The following is a 20,479-nucleotide window of genomic DNA, read 5'->3' as shown; positions in this document are numbered from 1 at the left end:
GTTTGAAGTGTGGTCAAACTGTGTCCTGTTCTTGTGGCAGCAGAACGAGTGTATGTTGAGTACCTGCTTGCGGATTGATTGCGTACATTTCAACACTCGACTCAAAATATATAAAAGCTTTTGTCGAACTCTTGAGAATAGTCGATCCTGTGAAGAGAGTTTTGTCGAAGCACTCGTTTTCAATTCTGGATGTTTGACCGATGTAGCAGAACGTTTGTACCTAACAGGTTTACAGACGGATCGTGGACATAAAGCTCACGTGGATACCACTAACTTGTCTAGATTTCGTTGCATTCTGCACTGTAAATCTACAAGACAAATGTAGAGAGGAAAGTTCGACGACAGTTTTTGGCTCTTTTTTGGCGCAATATGTAAGTATAGTTTTGCCATACTTTTTGTGTATTGATCTATTTGTTTGGCTCTTTGCAATTAGGTCTTAAACACATCCACAGTATTTGTGTGTAAATATGTTGCTCTCTCTCAGAGTTCTTTGCGTTTTGGTTTGCAGTTTCTATCGATAAAGATACAAACAGTGCAGCACTCGAAAACAAACATCAAAACCAAAAGCGCACTGATATGGATTCAAATGTGCGTTTAAATGGTAACCTAAACGTCAAGTAAGAGTCCATAACATGTGTTGAAACAAGTACGCACAATACTGATGGTTTTCCGTGTAGATGCTAAAGTGCTTGTTTTCGTATTAGTTAAAATAAACATATCACTTTTCGTCATTTTATGCTACCTTTTTTCCTTGAAAATCCTGATTTTAGTCTGTTAAAGTTTGAGTGACGAGAAACTGTGGATAATGTCAGGCACTACAGCTGCAATAGGCTTACACGTTTAATGTTACTATACAACTTTAAGCTACACTACAAACATTTTGATGTTAAAATTTACACTTGTCCTGTCAAGATACCAAACAGAGAAACAGGGTGTTAACTGATACCAATTGATCTCGTTTTGGTGTACATTTTAGTTCTTTTTGGGGTATCTAAAAGAGAAAACACAATGGTATCAATTTAACACCCTACTTTCAGTTTTTTTTCTTCCAAATTATTGCTCTCCTTTCCACTAATTAAATCAGAACCATGAAATTGTCATGACTTTGTACAAGATTGAGTTTGCTGTAAAGTCAACAGAAGCCATAGTTTTAAAAGCTAAACTTGCTTCTGCTGAAAGTGTACAACTATAAAAATACAATTTTTTTTACAGAAGAGTTAGAAATTAAAAGTAAAATATCACACCCTAAGATAGAAATAGGAGGACCGTCGATCGGCATGTATAACCGCTCTCCCTTTCCGGGCTTACCTCTTAAAGTTTCAGGGAGGGGCTTGAAGATAGGTTTGCCAAGGGCATGGTTTATCATCTTTCATGCCCTGACGTATAATATCATTGTTTGATAACCTAGATATATGATATCATCAGAAAATAAAAGGAATTAACAAATTGAATATGAACATCGAATATAATACTACATACATATGTCTTCCTTAGGGACAACACCTATAGGGCTCTTTTGTTGCAATAGACATTTTCCAAATTTAATGGAATTTTACAGAGGTTTGTTTTCTGCATCAGGTGCCCACGGTCGTAACGATAATTACACGCAACAAGATATTGGTATCAATGTGATGAGAACTTCAGGGCTTAAAATTTGAATTTGATTTCGAGACCTCGGTAATAGATTTTGAGGTCCCGAAATCAAGCATCGAAGAGCACACAACTTCGTATGACAAGGGTGTTTTTCTTTCATTATTATCTCGCAACTTTGACGACCGATTGAGTTCAAGTTTTCGCAGGTTTGTTATTTAGCGCTAAGGTTGAGATACACGAAGTGAGAAGACTGGTCTTTGACAATTACCAAAGGTTTCCAATGTAGGCCTATTTAAATAAACATTCATAATAAAGATGTGTAGTTTTTTTTAATTCAGTTGGTTAATGAAACTTTCGTTCTGTGTATAACTCATGATGCTTTTATTTCTATTATAGAAGGCATGACGTAGCGATAATAATAAAAATGCACGTGTAGAACGTATCTTTCTAAAACATGCAGGTTTCTTTTTGTCGGCCCTACAAATAATTGCTCAAAGCGTTCCATTAGATACGTTGATTAAAATGAAACATTTGAATCAATGTTCCCGGATGAGAGTAAATTAAACTGCAACTTCACTCGGGGAAAACCTCTGTTCAATTAGCATGAAGCCATATATAACGACCATCATCAATTTCGATTTGATCAATTTGTACACTGTTTTATGGCCACGCACTAAAATATGTCTTCCTTTGAGGGAATAATAAATATGAACATGACTCTACGGCATCTCGTAGAACTAGATGCCGAACAAGAGTTTAAAGCACTGGAGATGCTTGCGTGATTTTCAAACGGATTTGGAACAGTTACGTAGACTCTGTTTTGATGTTGTTGTCACCTATGAACAGTTCAGCTACCATGTACGGTTTCTTTAGATCAGTTAGAATGTGTGAATTTCAAACGGAGTTTGTTGTCACCTGTGAACGTTTTAGCCGAACGCAGATAGTTATTGAGAAAAACTTCAAACAAAGTCAATGTTTTTTCATTAAGAAATTTTTAATCAAAAATAAAATTAATTTAAATTTAAAAAGCAACATTATTTTAAATGAATTATATAAACAAAACTGAAGTTAAAAAATAACAGAGGAAATAATAAAACAAAAAAACTGCTTATCAAAACATGAAACTAGAAATATATGTTTGATGTTATAAAAAATCATCTTTATAACAAGTAGGCTTTCGGATAAAAAAAAAACATAACGGAAATATGACGATACCTTTAAAGAAGGGACCAGCGAGGATAGTTTGATTGTCAACTGTTTCCGTCAAACACTGTTGATAACAATGTGTGTCTGTAGGGTATTCTTGTGAACGTTTCAGAACCTTTTCTGATAGATTATATACTAGGTGAGAATTGATTAATCAACGGTTGAAGCTGAACTGTGTCAGGTATACCATGGGTATACATACGCTGTCTACAATGACAAATGTCTGAAATTAATGTTTACTGTCGCGTGCTGCCTTATAAATAGGACGAGCAAAAAACAGCATTCGGCCATCGGAATTTTACTTTTGTCCTCCTGTTGCCTGGACCTGTCCTTTCGAAGGCTTATAGGCACTGGATTCTTTTGGTAATTGTCAAAGACCAGTTTTTATTTGGTGTATCCAAATATAATATGCATAAAATAACAAGCCTTTAAACATTGGCTCAATTGGTGCTTTTAGATGCATATTAAAGGCTTCTGGCCTGAAGTGTGTTATTATTTGACTAAGAAAAAGCATCTTTCTCAACAAACTTGTGGACCATTGCTCATTGCCAAATAAGTTTTTTGCAAATATTTTTTTTAAATTACCAATAGTGTCCAGTGTCCTGAACTAGTTTTAATGTGTATGTCGAATCTACGATTATAATATTATTGATATCAAAAAAATACACCACAAGGAAAACTGACTAGGTATATTTTCAATAAGTTTTAACTGAACGCATGAAATATTTATGAGAGCTGGACCTGAACCTGCGACCTCTGGGTTAACGCGCTACTACTTTATTAATTGATTTATATAACCCTATATATATATTTGTGGTCTCTCCAGTCCAGGATACAATTTATTGCTTCTGACTGGCATCCCTAAATAAATATTTTAATGAAGTCAAGAAACCGCCAGCATTAGGGCTACATAGCTCAGTTGGTATGAGCGCCAGCACGTCAGTCTCTTTCTTACTTAGAGTGTTAGGGGTTTTAACACTTAGTTTAACACATTGATTTGATGCATGTTCATGTGATTAACATGACCAGTACTGTTTAATTTATTGCCACCCTTTGTTTCGATGGATGTTTTCACATGCATCGTTTTGAAAAACGCCTTTATATTAAATAAATAAATAAATATAAAAAAAGGTACAGCAGATACTAATTTCGGTCTTTGATTCATCAGAAAAAGGAAAGGAATAATCAAATCAACTGGGATTGAGTGGGATTCAAGTGACACTTTATAATTAGGAAATGTCAATGGGTTTAAAATAGACACAGGGGAAATGAAGGAGTTATTCATTGTGTAATTTACAAATCCCTTGGTACACCTTCGATTGCTTTTTCCTCAATTACAATGGACTAAAAATCAGTGCTATAAATGCGTAGCAGAACCGTTCTCGCGGTGTTTCCCTGTGTGATTGAAAAGGAAAGGATGGTAGTGCACCGCGGCACGTGTGATGTTTTTGTCTGTGTGTGTTTTGTTTCATTAGCTAAACAAACATAATTTGTTGCAGTCAATATGTTTGTGTAAATGATGTGTGTAGATTGATTTCACAATAATTAGCATAAACACTTTGTGACAAGAATGAGATTAAACAAATAGCGTATTTTTTTTTTCAATGCAATAGGCGCCTAAATATTATTATTGTTGTTATACCAACAACATGAATGAAAACTAATAACAAAAACACATGTGATTTGTTTTCTTACAATCTCGAGAGCTTACACGTTTGAATGGCCTTTCGATAAAAACAGGTTTCCGCTCACAGGAGAAAACAAAAACAAGTGAGGCAAACACATTAATCTTCCCCATTAAGATGTCTTAAATATTTAGATAAAATGGGTATAAGAAGCTCATCTTCAGTCAGTACAACTCAATAAGATTTGTCTACAGAAGCAGAAAGTTATGTTTCACTGTGCGATTCTAATCAGGCGTGTTGGTACAATCACAGCAATGTATTACCATTGTCGGAAGCGTCTGATCTTCCACTGATTTAACCCCATCAATACTCTAGCTTGCAGCATTATTGATGTTTCATTACATTTTATTTTACACCTCTTATATGTTCCAAAACGTACTCAATATTCGTTGATAGCCTTTGGCTGAAACTGTTTATACATGGAAGTCGTGCAGATGATTTTTTTTTTTTTCGGTATAGATTGAACAATTTCTGTTCGTTTTTCTTTTTGGGTTTTCCCCTCAAAATAATGCTAGTGGGTGGCTAATATTTGTTTCACAACTTGTTTTCTTCTTCTGAAGCTAACCTTAAAAAACAACCCGGCTGGCATTCTCCGGAGCAATCACCTCTTTTTATGGACACATCGGTCTTCTGTCAATATCGGATCTTGTTAAACGCTTCGCAGCTGTATGATCCATTGACGTTTTTATATTCATTTTGTTTCATATAGTAGCAAACAATAAATCATCGACGTTTTGTAATTCAAAGCCTTTGCTTAGCCGTGCTGGAGTTAACGCCCCGACACCCACCCACCCACCATCAGCCCCCCTGTCTACTATCCTGATCCTAAAAACATCCGTCTAATAAATTAGAATGGATTACACCAATGCGTATATAGGCTATAAATACTATTACGTTTGTGTGTTTTCGGTACCAGCGCCGTAATATTATGTCAAAATCCCACAAAATAATAGAGACAAATTCTCAGAGGGAATCCCCAGTAGACTACAAATGGTTCAGAATCCTCTTCCATACCTCGGGCGTTTATAGTCTGGCCGTACCATTAGTGTGACTTCTTGCTGTAACCAGACTATGTTCTGACGTCATCACTTAAATCTTTATATAAAACTGTAGTATAATTACACGTAAGAAACACAGGAAGGTATATGATTGTATACATCAATCATTGTTGTTCCCTTGTGGTCGTAACCTTAAGAAAGAGGCGTCTAATGTAAATGCTGATATGAACTGAACTGAACAAATTGCCCTCATTTCCTGTGCCTTTATTACGGAGACCAAGGACGACAGAAAAAGAATCAAAAGATATGGTAAACTCGAAAGACTGTGGTGCTCCACAAAGACATCTGTGAGTCTTTCAGGGACGAAGTAAGAACAAAAGAAACCTCTACAATGATATATTTTGAGGAATGTATATGGTTGAACTTAATTTGCTTTTCCCTTTAACAAAAATCCGCAAAGTACTTGACTCAAACATGAAAGCATCGTTGCGTTATATCCACCACATATACAAACGAGGTTAATGTTTCGATGCTCCAGATTGAAACACTACGTAGGTCTCACTAAGTCTGTGCGTTTCCCATCTTGCCACAGTTGAACACTGCGCCTCAAGGACCAGGGTGCTAGTTGGCAAATAAATAAAGAACACGGTTTAATGTATGTTTCAATCCCTTAATTGGCGTGCTTTATTCCCCTGAGAAATCACACACGTTTCCAGTGCCATTGGACTGCCGCGTAATAAGTCCCAATCTCGTTAGGGTGAGGTTTTTGAAGAATCTTGCACGTTTCAAAATTCAATATAATGGTTGGATGTTTGAGCTCAAATGAATTAACCAAAGTCACAATTTATGTTTGCTTGCAATGAGTTGTGACTAAACAAAAATGTGTCTATGGTTTGATCAATACAATACAAACTCTACTCATGCCTATATCAAATGTTTAGTGCAGTGGTGCCTAAAAAGGAACGGCATTGTTAGTTGGACGGCTGAATTAAGTTTCCACAAAAAACCTCATCATATTGCGGTGCCTAAACAAGTTCAGTTATAAAAGAGTTGTTTAAAGGGAGGGTATACATTAGGTATCACTCCAGAGATGAATGACCATACAAACTTACTTGCGGGGCAAGAAGCGTTGCAGTTGTTGATAATGGTTAATTAAAGAAGCACTCCCATTGGTTTTAGAGAGCGGGATTTAAAAAATAATTGAGAAAGCTTTCTGCATGAAAAGCTTGTCTGACTCAGACTGTGTATGCCGGTTTATCCGTTCTGTTTGGACGTAAACCGCTCAAGATTTTCGCCGGTATCTCATTCGAGCTACCAACTATAAAAACATTTATGTAACTTCTATAACTAACCTGTATACATTTTTCAATTATTCAAGAGAAGCGCGCTTCCGTCAGCCTCATATAATAAGTTTCAACGAAGACCCCTCGTCTTCGTCTCTTTCACGAAAATAGTCTTATCTTCATTTTCACCTGTTACTCCTCAAAGATCATCATTTAAAGTGCAGTATCGTAAGCTGATGCTTTATCTTCAATCACAATCGGCGCTATATTTATTCTTTTTGAGATTAAAATCCCGATTTAGTTTTCTATAGACAAGTTCATTATTTTTTATTTTGAATTGCCCTTCTTTAGATTTATTGGAGAAGTAGCTATTTATAAGCACTTTTTAGTTTTAACATTTCCGATTAGAAGCATCGGTTAAGTTTTATTTGTATTTTATTCCTGAAAAGTCCAAAGATAATCTGAGAGCGCGAATACTGTGTGAATATCGCATGTCACGATCTTGAATTGAAACCAACCTGTATTTAAAGCTAACGATTTCCTTTACACCGCTTGATAGACCTCACCGCACATATGCCTTCGTCTCTCACAAAAATGAAAGGTTACTAAAAGAGAAAAAACTGCCGTGGCCGCTATCCTAGACTCCGAGATTGTGAGAGGGTCACAATGGTATGCACATGCAAAACAGTAAATGACCTGACGTTTCGACCCTAGCAGAGTCTTTCTCGAAGGCTAAATGAGAACACAACAAACATGAAAAGGTAACCAAGAACAACCGAAGGACTACAAAACTAAGAGTGAATATACTTTGCCTTTGCTTTTGCAATACTGGGTTTTTGTATTACACGATATACAAAAATACTCGTTTTTTTTTAACCTATCGTTTGTTTGAATTCTTAACAAAAATAATATGTACAATAAAACTAACCAATGAAAAATTCATGGGTGCGTTTTTGAAAAATCGCCGAAAATCCGAGTAAATATATATCCAAGCAGGAAAATAATCGATAACAACACACAATATGAGAGAGACATTTGCGTCATCATATGATCAAATGAGAGTGAGATAAGAGTGAGGAGAGCCTTGACATGGAAGGCCCTCCATGGTATGAGGCGAGTGTGGAGAGCTAGTCTCAACGATGACATCTGTTCGTTACTATACAGCTGAGTCTGTAGTACTTTGCTTTTGCTTTTCCCTTGTGAATTCACCAACGGCGAAGAAACTCTTCGAGACCCTCCTGAAATCGCTAACTCGTTTAACACACATTTCTCTAACATTGGTGCTTCATTGGCTAATAACATCCCTAGTACTAATTCACACTATACAGATTTTCTTCATAACCCGAATAGCTTTTCTTTTTTTCTGACTCCTACTAACTTTCTTGAAGTCATTAAAATCAGCAATGATTTAAAAAGCAGCTCCAGCTGCGGATTCGATGGCATAAATTCTTCTGTGATTAAATCTGTCATTTCTTTTATATCTCGCCCTCTTGCTTACATATTCAACCTTACTTTTACTACTGGTTCCTTTCCTTCTAATCTAAAGGTTGCTAAAGTCATTCCCGTCTTCAAGAATGGTGATAAACATAACATCAGCAATTACAGACCTATCTCCATTCTTCCTTGCTTTTCTAAAATTCTTGAGAGACTTTTCTACAACAGACTCAATACTTTTATTTCTCGCTTCAATCTTCTTTCTGACTCTCAGTACGGGTTTCGAGCTAAACACTCTACAGACATGGCGCTTATTCAATTTGTTGATAAAGTGTCCACTGCTCTAAATAATAAATTGAGCACTGTCGGTGTCTTTGTTGATCTTTCAAAAGCATTTGACACCATTGATCACTCCATTCTCCTTGACAAACTAAATTTCTACGGCATAAGAGGTGTTGCTCTCAAATGGCTTTCTTCGTATCTTGACAATAGACAACAGTTCACTTCTTTTAAAAATCACAACTCTCCTTGGCAAGAAATTCATCATGGCGTTCCACAGGGTTCTATTCCTGGCCCACTACTCTTTCTGCTCTTTTACGCTCTTTGCAGATGACACAACTGTTGCTTTCTCTGACTCCAGTCCGGCTAAATCGAACTTCTTAAAGTCTCTTCCTGGCTAAAAGCCAACCAACTTTCCCTCAATGAACACAAAACTAAGTTCATGCTCTTCAGTAAATCCTCTCATCTCTCAGAAGATATTCCTATTCTTCGTATCGACAATAATCCTATGCTTCAAGTTCACTCCACCAATTTTCTAGGTGTCATTATTGATGATCAACTCTCCTGGTCTGAATACATCTCTTCCATTACTAAAACCTTTTCCCGTAACACTGGTGTTATGTCTAGACTTCGTGCTTTTCTTCCTCCCAAATCTTTGGCATTACTTTATAATACCCTAATTCTGCCATATCTTAACTATTGTAATATCATCTGGGCACAAGTTTCTAAAAACAAACTCCATTCACTAATAACCACTCAAAAAAGGGTCATCAGGATATGCACCTTATCGCATCCCCGAGAGCACACCGCACCTCTTTTCGCACAGTTACACTCACTAGCACTTGCAGACATTAATAAACTTCATACGGGTATCTTCATGTACAAATTCACCCACAACCTTTTACCCACCTCCTTTCGTTCATTCTTTACCTCTGTCCGTGACACTCATGGGTATTCTACCAGATCACATAACAAATCAGACCTTTATGTGCCATTCACCCGCTCATCATTCCACTTAAAAACACTTCGTTTCTTTGGGCCGCGTCTTTGGAATGGTTTAAGCCAGTCGATTAGATCACAATCATCTGTGGGTCGATTTAAACGCGCCTATAAAAGAGCTCTCCTCTCCCACTATTTGACATAGTTTGCCTTCTCACTCTCATTTTACTGTTGCTTAAGTCGTCAGCAAACGCTTTTTTATTATTTCTCGATTTCTTAATCTTATTGTTATTATTGGTATTATTATTATTATTATTATTATTATTATTGTTATTATTATTGTGCAATTAGTGTTCTCATCATTGTAGTCTTCATCATGTCTGTCTTTGTTCTTGTTGTCAGTCCGTTCGTTCTTGTCTCCGTTTATTGTCTGTCCCCAGGCATCCCTACATAAGCCTCTGCTTCCAGATGATGCCTTCATACTCTATGTATTTATTTTTCTCACCCTCATTAAATAGCTTTGTTTATTGGTTATTCCTTAAAAACATTGTTTGTACTCTGTTTTCATGAAGTATGGAAATAAATATCAGTTTGAATGAGTACTGTGTACGGAGCCCAGAATTGGACTCTGACAGCCGATTAAGAAAGAGCACTGGACAGCGTCTTATACAAGTAAGCTATACGGATGGCACTGTGATTCTGGGAAGATCATAATATGCCCAACTTCCAGCTCGACGATGCCCTACCAAGAGTATCTGTCAACGAAGATGAGGGAACGGAAGATGTGGCTGGTGGGCAACTGTGTCCGCCATCCAGAGCTAGCTGTGAGCCCTTAGTGCTTTTGGAACCCATTGATGGAAACAGGAGCCAAGCAGGAGGAGACTAACATTCGTAAATCAGCTGAAGAAGGATGCAACACAACAAGAAACATTAATGCTGGACCGGGATGCGTGGAAGACAACCATCAGAGTATCACGAGAAGGCGTCGGTTTCAAGAAACAGCTGTAGACGGCGTCTATATAAGAATGCTACGGGTGGCCCTTGATGTGCACTGGGAAGACCATATGCCCAACTCCCAGCTCTACGCGCCCTACCAAGAGTATGTGTCAAGATCAAGGAACGAAGGATGAGACTTGCTTGCCACTGTATCCGCCATCCAGAGCTAGCTGTGAGCCCTTAGTGCTTTTGGAACCCATTGATGGAAACAGGAGCCAAGCAGGAGGAGACTAACATTCGTAGATCAGCTGAAGAAGGATGCAACACAACAAGAAGACGACCATCAGAGGTTCCCGAGAAGGCGTCGGCTGAAGATAATCTCTCGTTCAACTAATTGGTCTGATTAAACAGTGAAACTGATCCAATGGAGTCTATATCAGTGTAATTTCTCTATCAGGTTGCGTGTTTTTATCTTAATGCACTCGTGAAAACTAACACCACACTGTGGTTGTATTTTTTTTCTAAACATTACTTCAAAACATAGCATAGAACAAAACCCCTCAAGTTACAAATATCAATTAATATCAATGCATTTTGTAAATTTTTAGTTACTAATTGAACTGCTGTGAACACTTGAATTATATATGAACCAACATCCCATACAGTTCTTTTTTCCGCAGTATTTTTATTTTACGATCATAATACCTGTTACCATATTCATAAATACTTATGTGTTTAATTATCTCAGTGTGTAACTTATAAGCGTAAATTTAACTCTACATTGGACTCACCTAACGCCCTAAAAGTTCTCAATTTTACTGAAGTGGTGTTTTTGTACGATCATAGTACCTTTTACAATTGAGGAATAGTTTGTTTAATTGCCACTTACTTTGTGGGTTAGAGCATGACTTAATTTCAGCTTAAATTGAATTTCACTAAATACTGAAATAACTTAACATACCAAAGCTAAATTAATCTCAATTTGTTATATGAAGTGATTTTTTACGATCATTATCATACCTTTATAATAACCTTGATGAATATTAACAAGTTTAATTGTCTATTATTTGCTGGTCATGGGGAGAAAATGAGGAGGCATTGTACTTTGTATTACAGCCATTGGACACTTTCGGTAATATAAACAGTATTGTCCAAAGCCCCACACTTCGTGTATACAAAATAACAAACATGTGAAAATTGAGGCTCAATCGGTCATCGGAAATGGGAGAAAATAACGGGAAAACCCACCCTTGTTTCCGCACGTTTCGCCGTGTCATGACATGTGTTTAAAATAAATCCGTGAATCTCGATATATCCAGTCGATCTACTGGCAGCCCCTGCAGTACCCTCCCCTGGCATTCGTGTGAATCTGAAAGGGGCGGGGCATCAAACTGAATTTGTTAGACTGGAATATTGCCCGCTGGTCCCCGGTTTGATTGTGTATATATTGAGTACTAAATTAAACATGTCACTGCTACATTGTCGACTATGTAAATCAAGCACCTCTCTTTGTTCTCCAATTGTTTGACTAGTAAAAGAGTCCCCATTAGTTTTGTACACATACTCGAAAGCGAAGCGAGAACGTACTCACTCTGTCAAAACACCCGGTTCCCTATTGAATGGACTAGACAAGCTTATCAGTCAATTCAGTGTTTGGAAATTCTTTAGTTCTACTGAAAACATCTTTAATTTGTTTTTTTACCCCTCCAGCGATGTCCGTATTAGCACTGTATACACAGTACTGTCCAGAGCTCTGTGAAAAAAACAATCACAGGCTTATTGCTCAGGTGGGATTCGAACACACGACCTTTGCAATTCCAGAGCAGTGTCATGTCAAGTTGGCATGGCACAGAGCTGAAACACATCGGTGTACATGTGTAAAACCAAAATAAGAATTATTTATCCCCGATGCAATTTAACATATATCACTTAAAGATAGTTCTTAACATGTTTTCCATAGCTCTGTGAAGAACAAATGTTTAAAATTGATTTTCTTGACGTATTCCACTAGCAGTGTCTCTTGGCGGCCATTTTGAATAACCATAATGCAGTTTCAAGTATTACAGGACACTTCAGACTTCTTACTATAATAAATAAAAAGGTCATTTATATAACATCATTTTAAACATACATGTAGGCGTACAGTTCACTACGATGTAAAATCATGTGAGTCAAAGTAAAAACACAAGGTGGCCATGACATCAGTAGAACCATGGTTCTGACCCTAGGATATGCAGCGACAGTCACAACACTTACTACGGTATGATCGGCTCCGAGTTTTTAAAGTCACCTGGAAGTGGTATTTTGTCAAAATAAAGCTTTTGTCACTTAAATATGTGTTGTGATGAGTGGAATATAAATAAACAATGAACTAAGGCTCTAAAACATGTGTTTGCATTTTATTTACAAATTTAAATATAGGCCCGACCCCGGTCACGGAGCAGACAGCACGCACTGTATGGCTGCTGTGCGGACGGTCCACTCGGATAACCCAGCACGGTGAATCGCATGCAGTGCCAACACAAGATAGTGACGCTTGGCGCAAGCTAAAAACATGCGCTAAAGGTTGAAACAATACCCAATTTTGTTCACGTAAGGCAAATACTCTTTTAGGTTCGTCACGTCTTTCAGGTACCCTTTGACTTCCCCACTAGCTGGACAAATAGCTGGGATGGCGTCATGTTTTAGAAAAGGAACTTTTCTCTTCATGTCAAAATTTGTGGTGTATTTCGGATTCTCGAAGCACGACGGCTCAAAGTGTTTGCTGCATATACTATAATGTTCAAAGAAACATTCCAGGTGACTTTAATGTTTTATGCAAAAAAAATGACGAGTACCTATAAACGCCCCCACATACAATACATTAGTTCGTGTGCGTACACGATGAGTTTTGACTCATCGTTTTGCTCTCCTCTGCCATTCTATACACCCATCAACGAAATAATAATAGCACTTAAAGATAGACTTAATGCCCAAATAAATCTCTGTAAAATAACAGATCATTTGTGAAGTGTATTATAAGTTTAATATGTGCTTCCAAATTATTTTATTTTCTTTCGAGGAAATCGTCATCTCGAGTCTCTGTTAATGCTTAGTGACACCTTTCATGTTGTGCTTGTGCATAACATAGTAATATCCATCAATGAAGCCAACGATGCACCCGTTCATCTCGACAAATTTGCTGACTTCCGAGTGATGTTTGTCGACTTTAAATCGCTCGGGAGAGGTGTCAATACCGAGCCAAAAAATGAAGCTAATGTGCCGCCGTCTCCTTTGCCGTGTTACTGGCGGGGGCTAAAGCCACCACTCGCAAGGGATCTCATCCAGCGTGGTGAATGTACTTCAAACGAGGGCACAAACCTAATGAAAGTAAAAGTGGGCCACTTAAAAGAACTCCGGCAGGGATTAGAAAACCCTTACGAATAATACCCTTTAATCTATCGTAATGCACCCACTTTCAGAGTCGTCTTACAGGAATATGTTGCTCATTTTGAAGGCAGGAATCTGTCTTGATTAAATCAAGTCCTTGGGTATTGTTGACGTAGATGTTTGCCCCGTGTTATTGGCCGCGTATTTGTATGAATCATGTGCTTCTATGAATCCAAAGTTGTCTTTCTCTAAGCCGCTCAACTGAAGAAAAGACACTTGTTCTTACATTCTTCTCAGACAGCGCCGGAGGCAGGGTAAAGGGGTCGCTATAGGGGTTATCATTACTCTTGTTCTATAGGGGCACTTCTGGTCATCTTTACTTTGCCTTTTTTTAAAGCCCCGATTCAACGCCTTTTTTGTTGCTAAGATAATCTGGTATACATAACAATTTGAAACAAATAATCACATTAACACTCAGGAACTCCAATCCACGAAATCCATAATTCAAATGGGGAAAGCAATATGATATGGGTACGTGCCCATTGTGCCCCCCCCCCCCTTGTTTGATTGACTTTGAATTGTTCAGAAGAGAACAACATGGATCTTGTTTTGCTTTTGTCAATTCCGATTTTTCCCCTCCAAATAAATCATTATTCTGGAATATCACTGACCAATAATGACGTTCTAGTCTTCAGCAGCGAGTTCCGCATGGTTTGGAGGTCAATAACACACCTCACCAACACATAATAATCACCAATAGATCATTCTACTTATATGCCAGTCGAAGGGCAAAATATATATGTTATTAATATTTAGATTGTATTAATGCCCCCCCCCCCCTCAACCTTAATAATAAAAAATATATAAAACATTCGTCTATTGGTAATTACTCAAAATAATTATTATCATAAAACCTTTCTTGATTACGAGTAATGGGGAGAGGTTGTTAGTTTAAAACATTGTGAGAAACAGCTCCCTCTGAAGTGTCGTAGTTCTCGAGAAAGAAGTAATTTTCCACGAATTTGATTTCGAAACCTCGGGTTTAGAATTTGAGATCTCGAAATCAAGCATCAGAAAGCACACAACTTCGTGTGACAAGGGTGTTTTTTCTTTCATTATTATCTCGCAACTTCGACGACCGATTGAGCTCAAATTTTCACAGGTTTGTTATTTTATGCATATGTTGAGATACACCAACTGTTAAGACTAGTCCTTGACAATTACCAATAGTGTCCATTGTCTTTAATCAAACCTGCATATGAAATGTACCTTCCTATGGTTAGAGTTAAGTAAGGGACCAGTCTTTTTTTATGTATCGCTGTAATATGGAACCGATGAAATAACAATCATTCCGAAGTTTCCCACAACTGAGCTGTAACACGTTGCACTTTACCCAAATTGTTATGAGGCCCACAATGATGAACCATTTACAAAAAGTTCTGAATTAGAAATGACGTCGTCTAAGGCAGAGTGTCTTGGGCGATATGAACCGTTTGGAGTCAGGTTGACCACAAAAAGAGTACAGTATGTTTGTATTTCAATTTGTTCTCTCTCAAGATTTTGAGCTTTAATATGGGTCATTCAACAACATTTCTGCCGGCCCCATTTAAAGGTACTGGACACTTTTGGTAGTTGACAAAGATCAGTCTTCTCACTTGATGTACCTCAATGCACAAAACCTGTGAACAAATCTGTGAAAACTTGAACTCAATTTGGTCGTCGAAGTTGCGAGACAATAGTGGACGGGAAAAAAAAACCTTGTCACACGAAGTTCTATGCTTCAGATGCTAGGTTTCGAGACCTCAAAGTCAAATTCTGAGATCTCATCATCTTTTTCAAATATTATTTTAGTGAAAAATTACTTCTTTCTGAGTGAGCTGTTTCTCACAATGTTTTACTATCAACATCTCTCCATTGCTTGTTACCAAGTAAGTTTCTATGCTAGCAAATATTGTTGAGTTACGTTCAATACTGTCCAGTGCCTGTCAATGAACTAGGCCTTAATTCAAATCTGAACGAGGCGCAACGTAACGATTTCAGTTAATTGTGACTACTCGGGCTGATTGATCACTCTTATCATTATACCAGTGTATAATCGTTATAAATTATATATAATTCGGCAGTCAAATGGCGACAGTTGTAAGAAATGATTATTTATTGAAGAGATATATCTTAAAGGCAGTGGACACTATTGGTAATTACTCAAAGCAGTTATTATCATAAAACCTTACATGGGATAACGAGTAATTGGGAGAGGTTGATAGTATAAAACATTGTGAGATACTGCTCCCTCTGAAGTAAGGTAGTTTTTGAGACAGACGTTATTTTCAACGAATTGATTTCGAAACCTCAGAATTAGATTTTGAGGTCTCGCAATCAAGCATCTGAAAGCACACAACTTCGTGTGACAAGGGTGTTTTTTCGACGACCAATTGAGCTCAAATTTTCACAGGTTTGTTATTTTATGCATTATGTTGAGATACACCAGGTGAGAAGACTGGTCTTTGACAATATTACCAATAGTGTCAAGTGTCTTTAATCCATACTTCAAACAGCAGTGACAGAATTCTATTAAATAAAAAAAAGTAAGAGGCTATGGGAAATGCACTGAACACGTTTGGTAATTGTCTAAGGTCAGTCTTCTCGCTTGGTGTATCCCAACATAAGCATAAAATAACAAGCTTGTGAAAGTTTGAGCTCAATTGGTCATCGAAGTTGCGAGAAAATGATGAAAGAAAAAAACACCCTTGTTATAGACGAATTTGTGTGCTTTTAGGTAGGAATAAAAGACTTATGGCTCGAAGTCTTTTATTATTTTAGTAAGAAACTACCACATTCTTGCTTCAGAGGGAGCAGTTTCTCACAAAGTTTTATACTATCTACAGCTCTCAAAATGTTCGTTACCAAGTCAGTTTTTAAGTTAATATTTAATTTGAGTAATTACCAAACGTGTACCTTCCCTTTAAAAATACTATTCATCAAGTTAGCCTTTCAAAGCATACGCGCGTCTGGCCATCTTATGCATAGGCCTACAATTAGCAAATCTGTGGACATTTTGACTCATCGAAGTTGCAAGAGGATAAAGGTTTAAAAAAAAAAAAAAAAAAAAAAAAAAACCTTGTTGCACACAATGTGTGTGCTTTCAGGCCTGAAGTCTTTTAATATTTCATTACTTCAGAGGGAACCGTTACTCACCATTATTAATACTATCAACACCTGTCTATTGCTCGTTACCAAGTAAGTTTTTATGCTAGCAATTATTTTTGAGTAATTATGGACAAAGAATTCCCGATACAACGAAGAAAGCCCATTAGCGGACTGGACTGCGCAAATCTCGCTTCTAGTAGAACATCATGGGAAAGTTGAAAGAGTGCAATTTCATTCAATTTACACCTTAATAAATACCTCGGAGAGTTCATGCACTCTGATTGGTCGACGATTGGTCACCTGGGGTGTATTAACCTGTGATTTTTAGAGACATCGTTATGGATAGAGCAATTCATCCTGCTAACAATGTCTTCCTAGCTGTCATAAAAAGTGTTTGAAAGAGTACAGCAGCTGCCGCTAACACTCCATAAAGGATGGTGACATTTCCGAAGATGTAAACTCTCTCCAACAAAAATCCATCAAGCTGACAGCATCTGTTCTGATTCTTCATTGAGTTGCGCCTTTACAGATTAGGCAGAAAGGGTTTTTACGTGAAATTACGAAAAATTCCATCACTTCAAAAATAAAACTGATATTTATATGCAGGTCATCATTGACAAAGATACTTGTCACTGATGACAACACGCCGAACATCATTTGTAAGAAATATTGGTGTGATGTTTTATCATATGAATGGATGCATGTCATGTGTATAAGCCTGTGAATTAGCACGTCTTGAAATTAAGCAGAATTAAACGCTATATGGCAAAGATAGGCCTAAGTGTCATGCAGCAGTTTATAAGGGCCTTGATAACATCTCGATTAGACTACTGCAATTTTTTATTCAATAGCAACCAAAAGAAGAAGTTTGGTCGCTTACAATTTCTTCAATTAGAAGGCTGTTAGACTGGCACCTAAGCACACACCAACTTCTCCCCTTATTGCTGACATTACCTGGCTCAGAATCCTTCAAAAGATACAGTTCATAATCCTAATAGGAGGCTTTACAATCTTAAATAGGAAGCTTTGCAATACTTCCGAACTTCACTGAGTTACTCCATACCCACCATTCTACCTATAATATTGTGTTTATCATGCAGAACTACCCTGGGTTTTCCGAAGTCAAATACTATACGACTGGAGACGGTCCTTTCTCGTTCACTCTCCATACACTCTTATAATCACGTAAAAGTTGGATCATCTTAATGTGCGGTTTCAAAATATCTTAAAGAGCCAATGAAGGATGATCTCAATATTTCAACTATTACCTTTTTATGGCCAAATAGACATAGTAGATACCGGTTAATAACCATTTTACTCTAAAACTTTGCATTTAGTAACGAATAACTCGAGTCAAAAATGCACCCGCCCGCGCGGCTTTTTCAACCGAGAGTCAAAAACGGCTTATCTATTATAATGACCTCTTGACGCCAGTGAAGATATTCCCCTAATTGGGTGTGAACACAGTTCTCCAGCTTTGGTAAACTGAGGGCGCTATTTTCCACACCAAATAGCCGCCACTGACGTCACAATTCCTTTGTCGCGCAGGTTTGTTTGACCCCGCGTTTTTCAGATATTTTGCGAGAAGTGTTCTGTAGAAAAAAAAAACATTTTTACCATGTTTTAACGTGAGGTAAGAGACTCGTTTTATTTTTTTAATGTTTCCTAGGGACTCCAGCTATTAGAAAACTGTAGTATCTATATATTTGAGAACATCCGTTATTGGCTGTTTGAGGGTTATAATATCACTTATTGAAGAGACAGGGTACCAACATAAATGCGAAATTCCGGAAAATACGACAGAAGAAAAAGTCGCAAATTCACAGCAATTTAACGGGTTCTCTCGTTAAAAAAATGGTATTTATTAATATAAATAACAGTGTGTTGAACCGGTCTTGACTGTACTGTGTGACCCGTCATTACCATGCAGTCAAGAGCGGCTAGATAGTACTGCTTTTCCATAAATAAAACTCTCATGAAAATAAATTTCTCAAATATTTTCCGGACGTTAGAGGCTGAAAGGCAGTGGACACTAAGTATGCCTGTAGGTAAACACTCAAAATAATTATTAGCATAAAACCTTCCTTGGTAACGAGTATTGGGGAGCTGTTAATAATGTTAAACGTTGTGAAAAACGGCTCCCTCTGAAGAAACGTAGCTTTCGAGAAATAAGTAAATTTCCACGAGTTTGATTTCGAGACCTCATATTTAGATTTTGAGGTTTCGAAATACGAAGCATCGGAAAGCCAAAAACTCCGATTGGGAAGGGTGTTTGTTCTTTCATTATTAGCTTGCAAGTTCGACGACCAATTGATGGGCTCAAAGGTTCAAAGGTTTGTTATTTTATGCATATGTTGAGATACACCAATTGAGAAGAATAGTCTTTGACAATTACCAACAGTGCCCAATGTCTTTAGATAAGCCGAGGCTTGTAGAAAACAGTCTTCATACAGACAAAGAAAACAAACAGCGAGCCACGAAACAAGGACAAGACAGACAAAACGTACAATGAGTTTTTAAGATGCTGACGATAAATACAAAGCATTCAAGTATACCATGTTAACTGAAGATGACAGTAGGTATTCCATGATTGGTATTCCCGTCCTTGTTAACCACTTTGGGGGTTTCATCTTTAAGTTCTATGTATTCCTATAATGAGTTTTCTTCTAGTGTGTTTTATCAACATTGTCAATACCGTTATATTTCCACAGATGCTGTCAATGTGCGTCACGGCGCCAGCTTCAAGGTAATACGTCTCAAACCATGACATCAGATTAGTTGGGATCCGATTAACGGGATTCTGAGCAAAGGTTTTTGACATTCTTGCTGACAAATCTAAAACTTGTTTGAGCTTTTAAAAAGTGGTCAAAGCTTTTTGGACGAAATCCAAGATGAGTGTTCAATACACATCAGATGAGAGTGAATTCTCGCTGTGTGACTTACTATCTTCAGCTACCGAATGCGATGAGAACACTACTATCGCCCTGCCCGAATTCACGCCATTCACGGCGTTCAAGGTGGGCGTCTTGGCTCTCATGATAGTATTTTCCACCGTTGGAAACTGCATTGCCATTGCCGTCACCTGCAAGATCCGTGGTCGCCGGAAATCCACAGTGACTACGCTGATCCTAAACCTGGCAGTCAGTGACCTCATCGTGACGTATTGCCACATGTTGGTCCATATGATATGGTACTCCACCGAAGCATGGCTAGGTGGGGAAGCTCTGTGTAAAATCGCTAAGTTCTTCTCTAACTTTGGCTTATTCGCTTCATCTTTCATCACTGTGGATGTTGGGTTGGACCGGTGCCTGGCAGTACTTCGCCCGTTGGGGCACCGTCAGCGACCGTTCCATATTAAGATGATGATTATAACCTCGTACATGGTTGCCTTTCTCTTCAGTATTCCACAGGTAGGTATTTTTGAAATTGTTGCTAAATGAAATAAAGCTAAGGCTCCATTCCAAAAAAATCCATTTGATTGCGTCACATTTCAATCATACGGATTTAGTCAATCCTAAATGTCAATAAATATTAAATCAAAGCGACGTTCATGACCTTTTCACCAACGAGAAATGTCTAATGGGTTGTACAGTTTGATTTATTGGTGACA

The 20,479-nt window shown here is 37.6% G+C and overlaps 1 protein-coding gene across 1 annotated transcript in view; it reads left to right on the top strand.

Moving 5' to 3' along the window:
• Positions 1-20,479, top strand: part of LOC139941702 (gonadotropin-releasing hormone receptor-like) — a 50,863-nt gene that overhangs the window by 4 nt on the left and 30,380 nt on the right. The window contains exons 1-2 of the mRNA XM_071938310.1: positions 1-371; positions 19,581-20,279. The exon at positions 1-371 is cut by the window's left edge and continues 4 nt beyond it. Coding sequence (XP_071794411.1) covers positions 19,761-20,279 — 519 coding nt within the window. The 5' untranslated portion in view covers positions 1-371; positions 19,581-19,760. The remainder of the gene's footprint in view (positions 372-19,580; positions 20,280-20,479) is intronic.

This window comes from Asterias amurensis, chromosome 9 (assembly GCF_032118995.1).
Source record: "Asterias amurensis chromosome 9, ASM3211899v1".
In the NCBI taxonomy this organism is placed as follows: Eukaryota; Metazoa; Echinodermata; class Asteroidea; order Forcipulatida; family Asteriidae; genus Asterias; species Asterias amurensis.
Note: the sequence above shows the minus strand (reverse complement) of the source record. Positions and strands in the feature narration are given on the sequence as shown.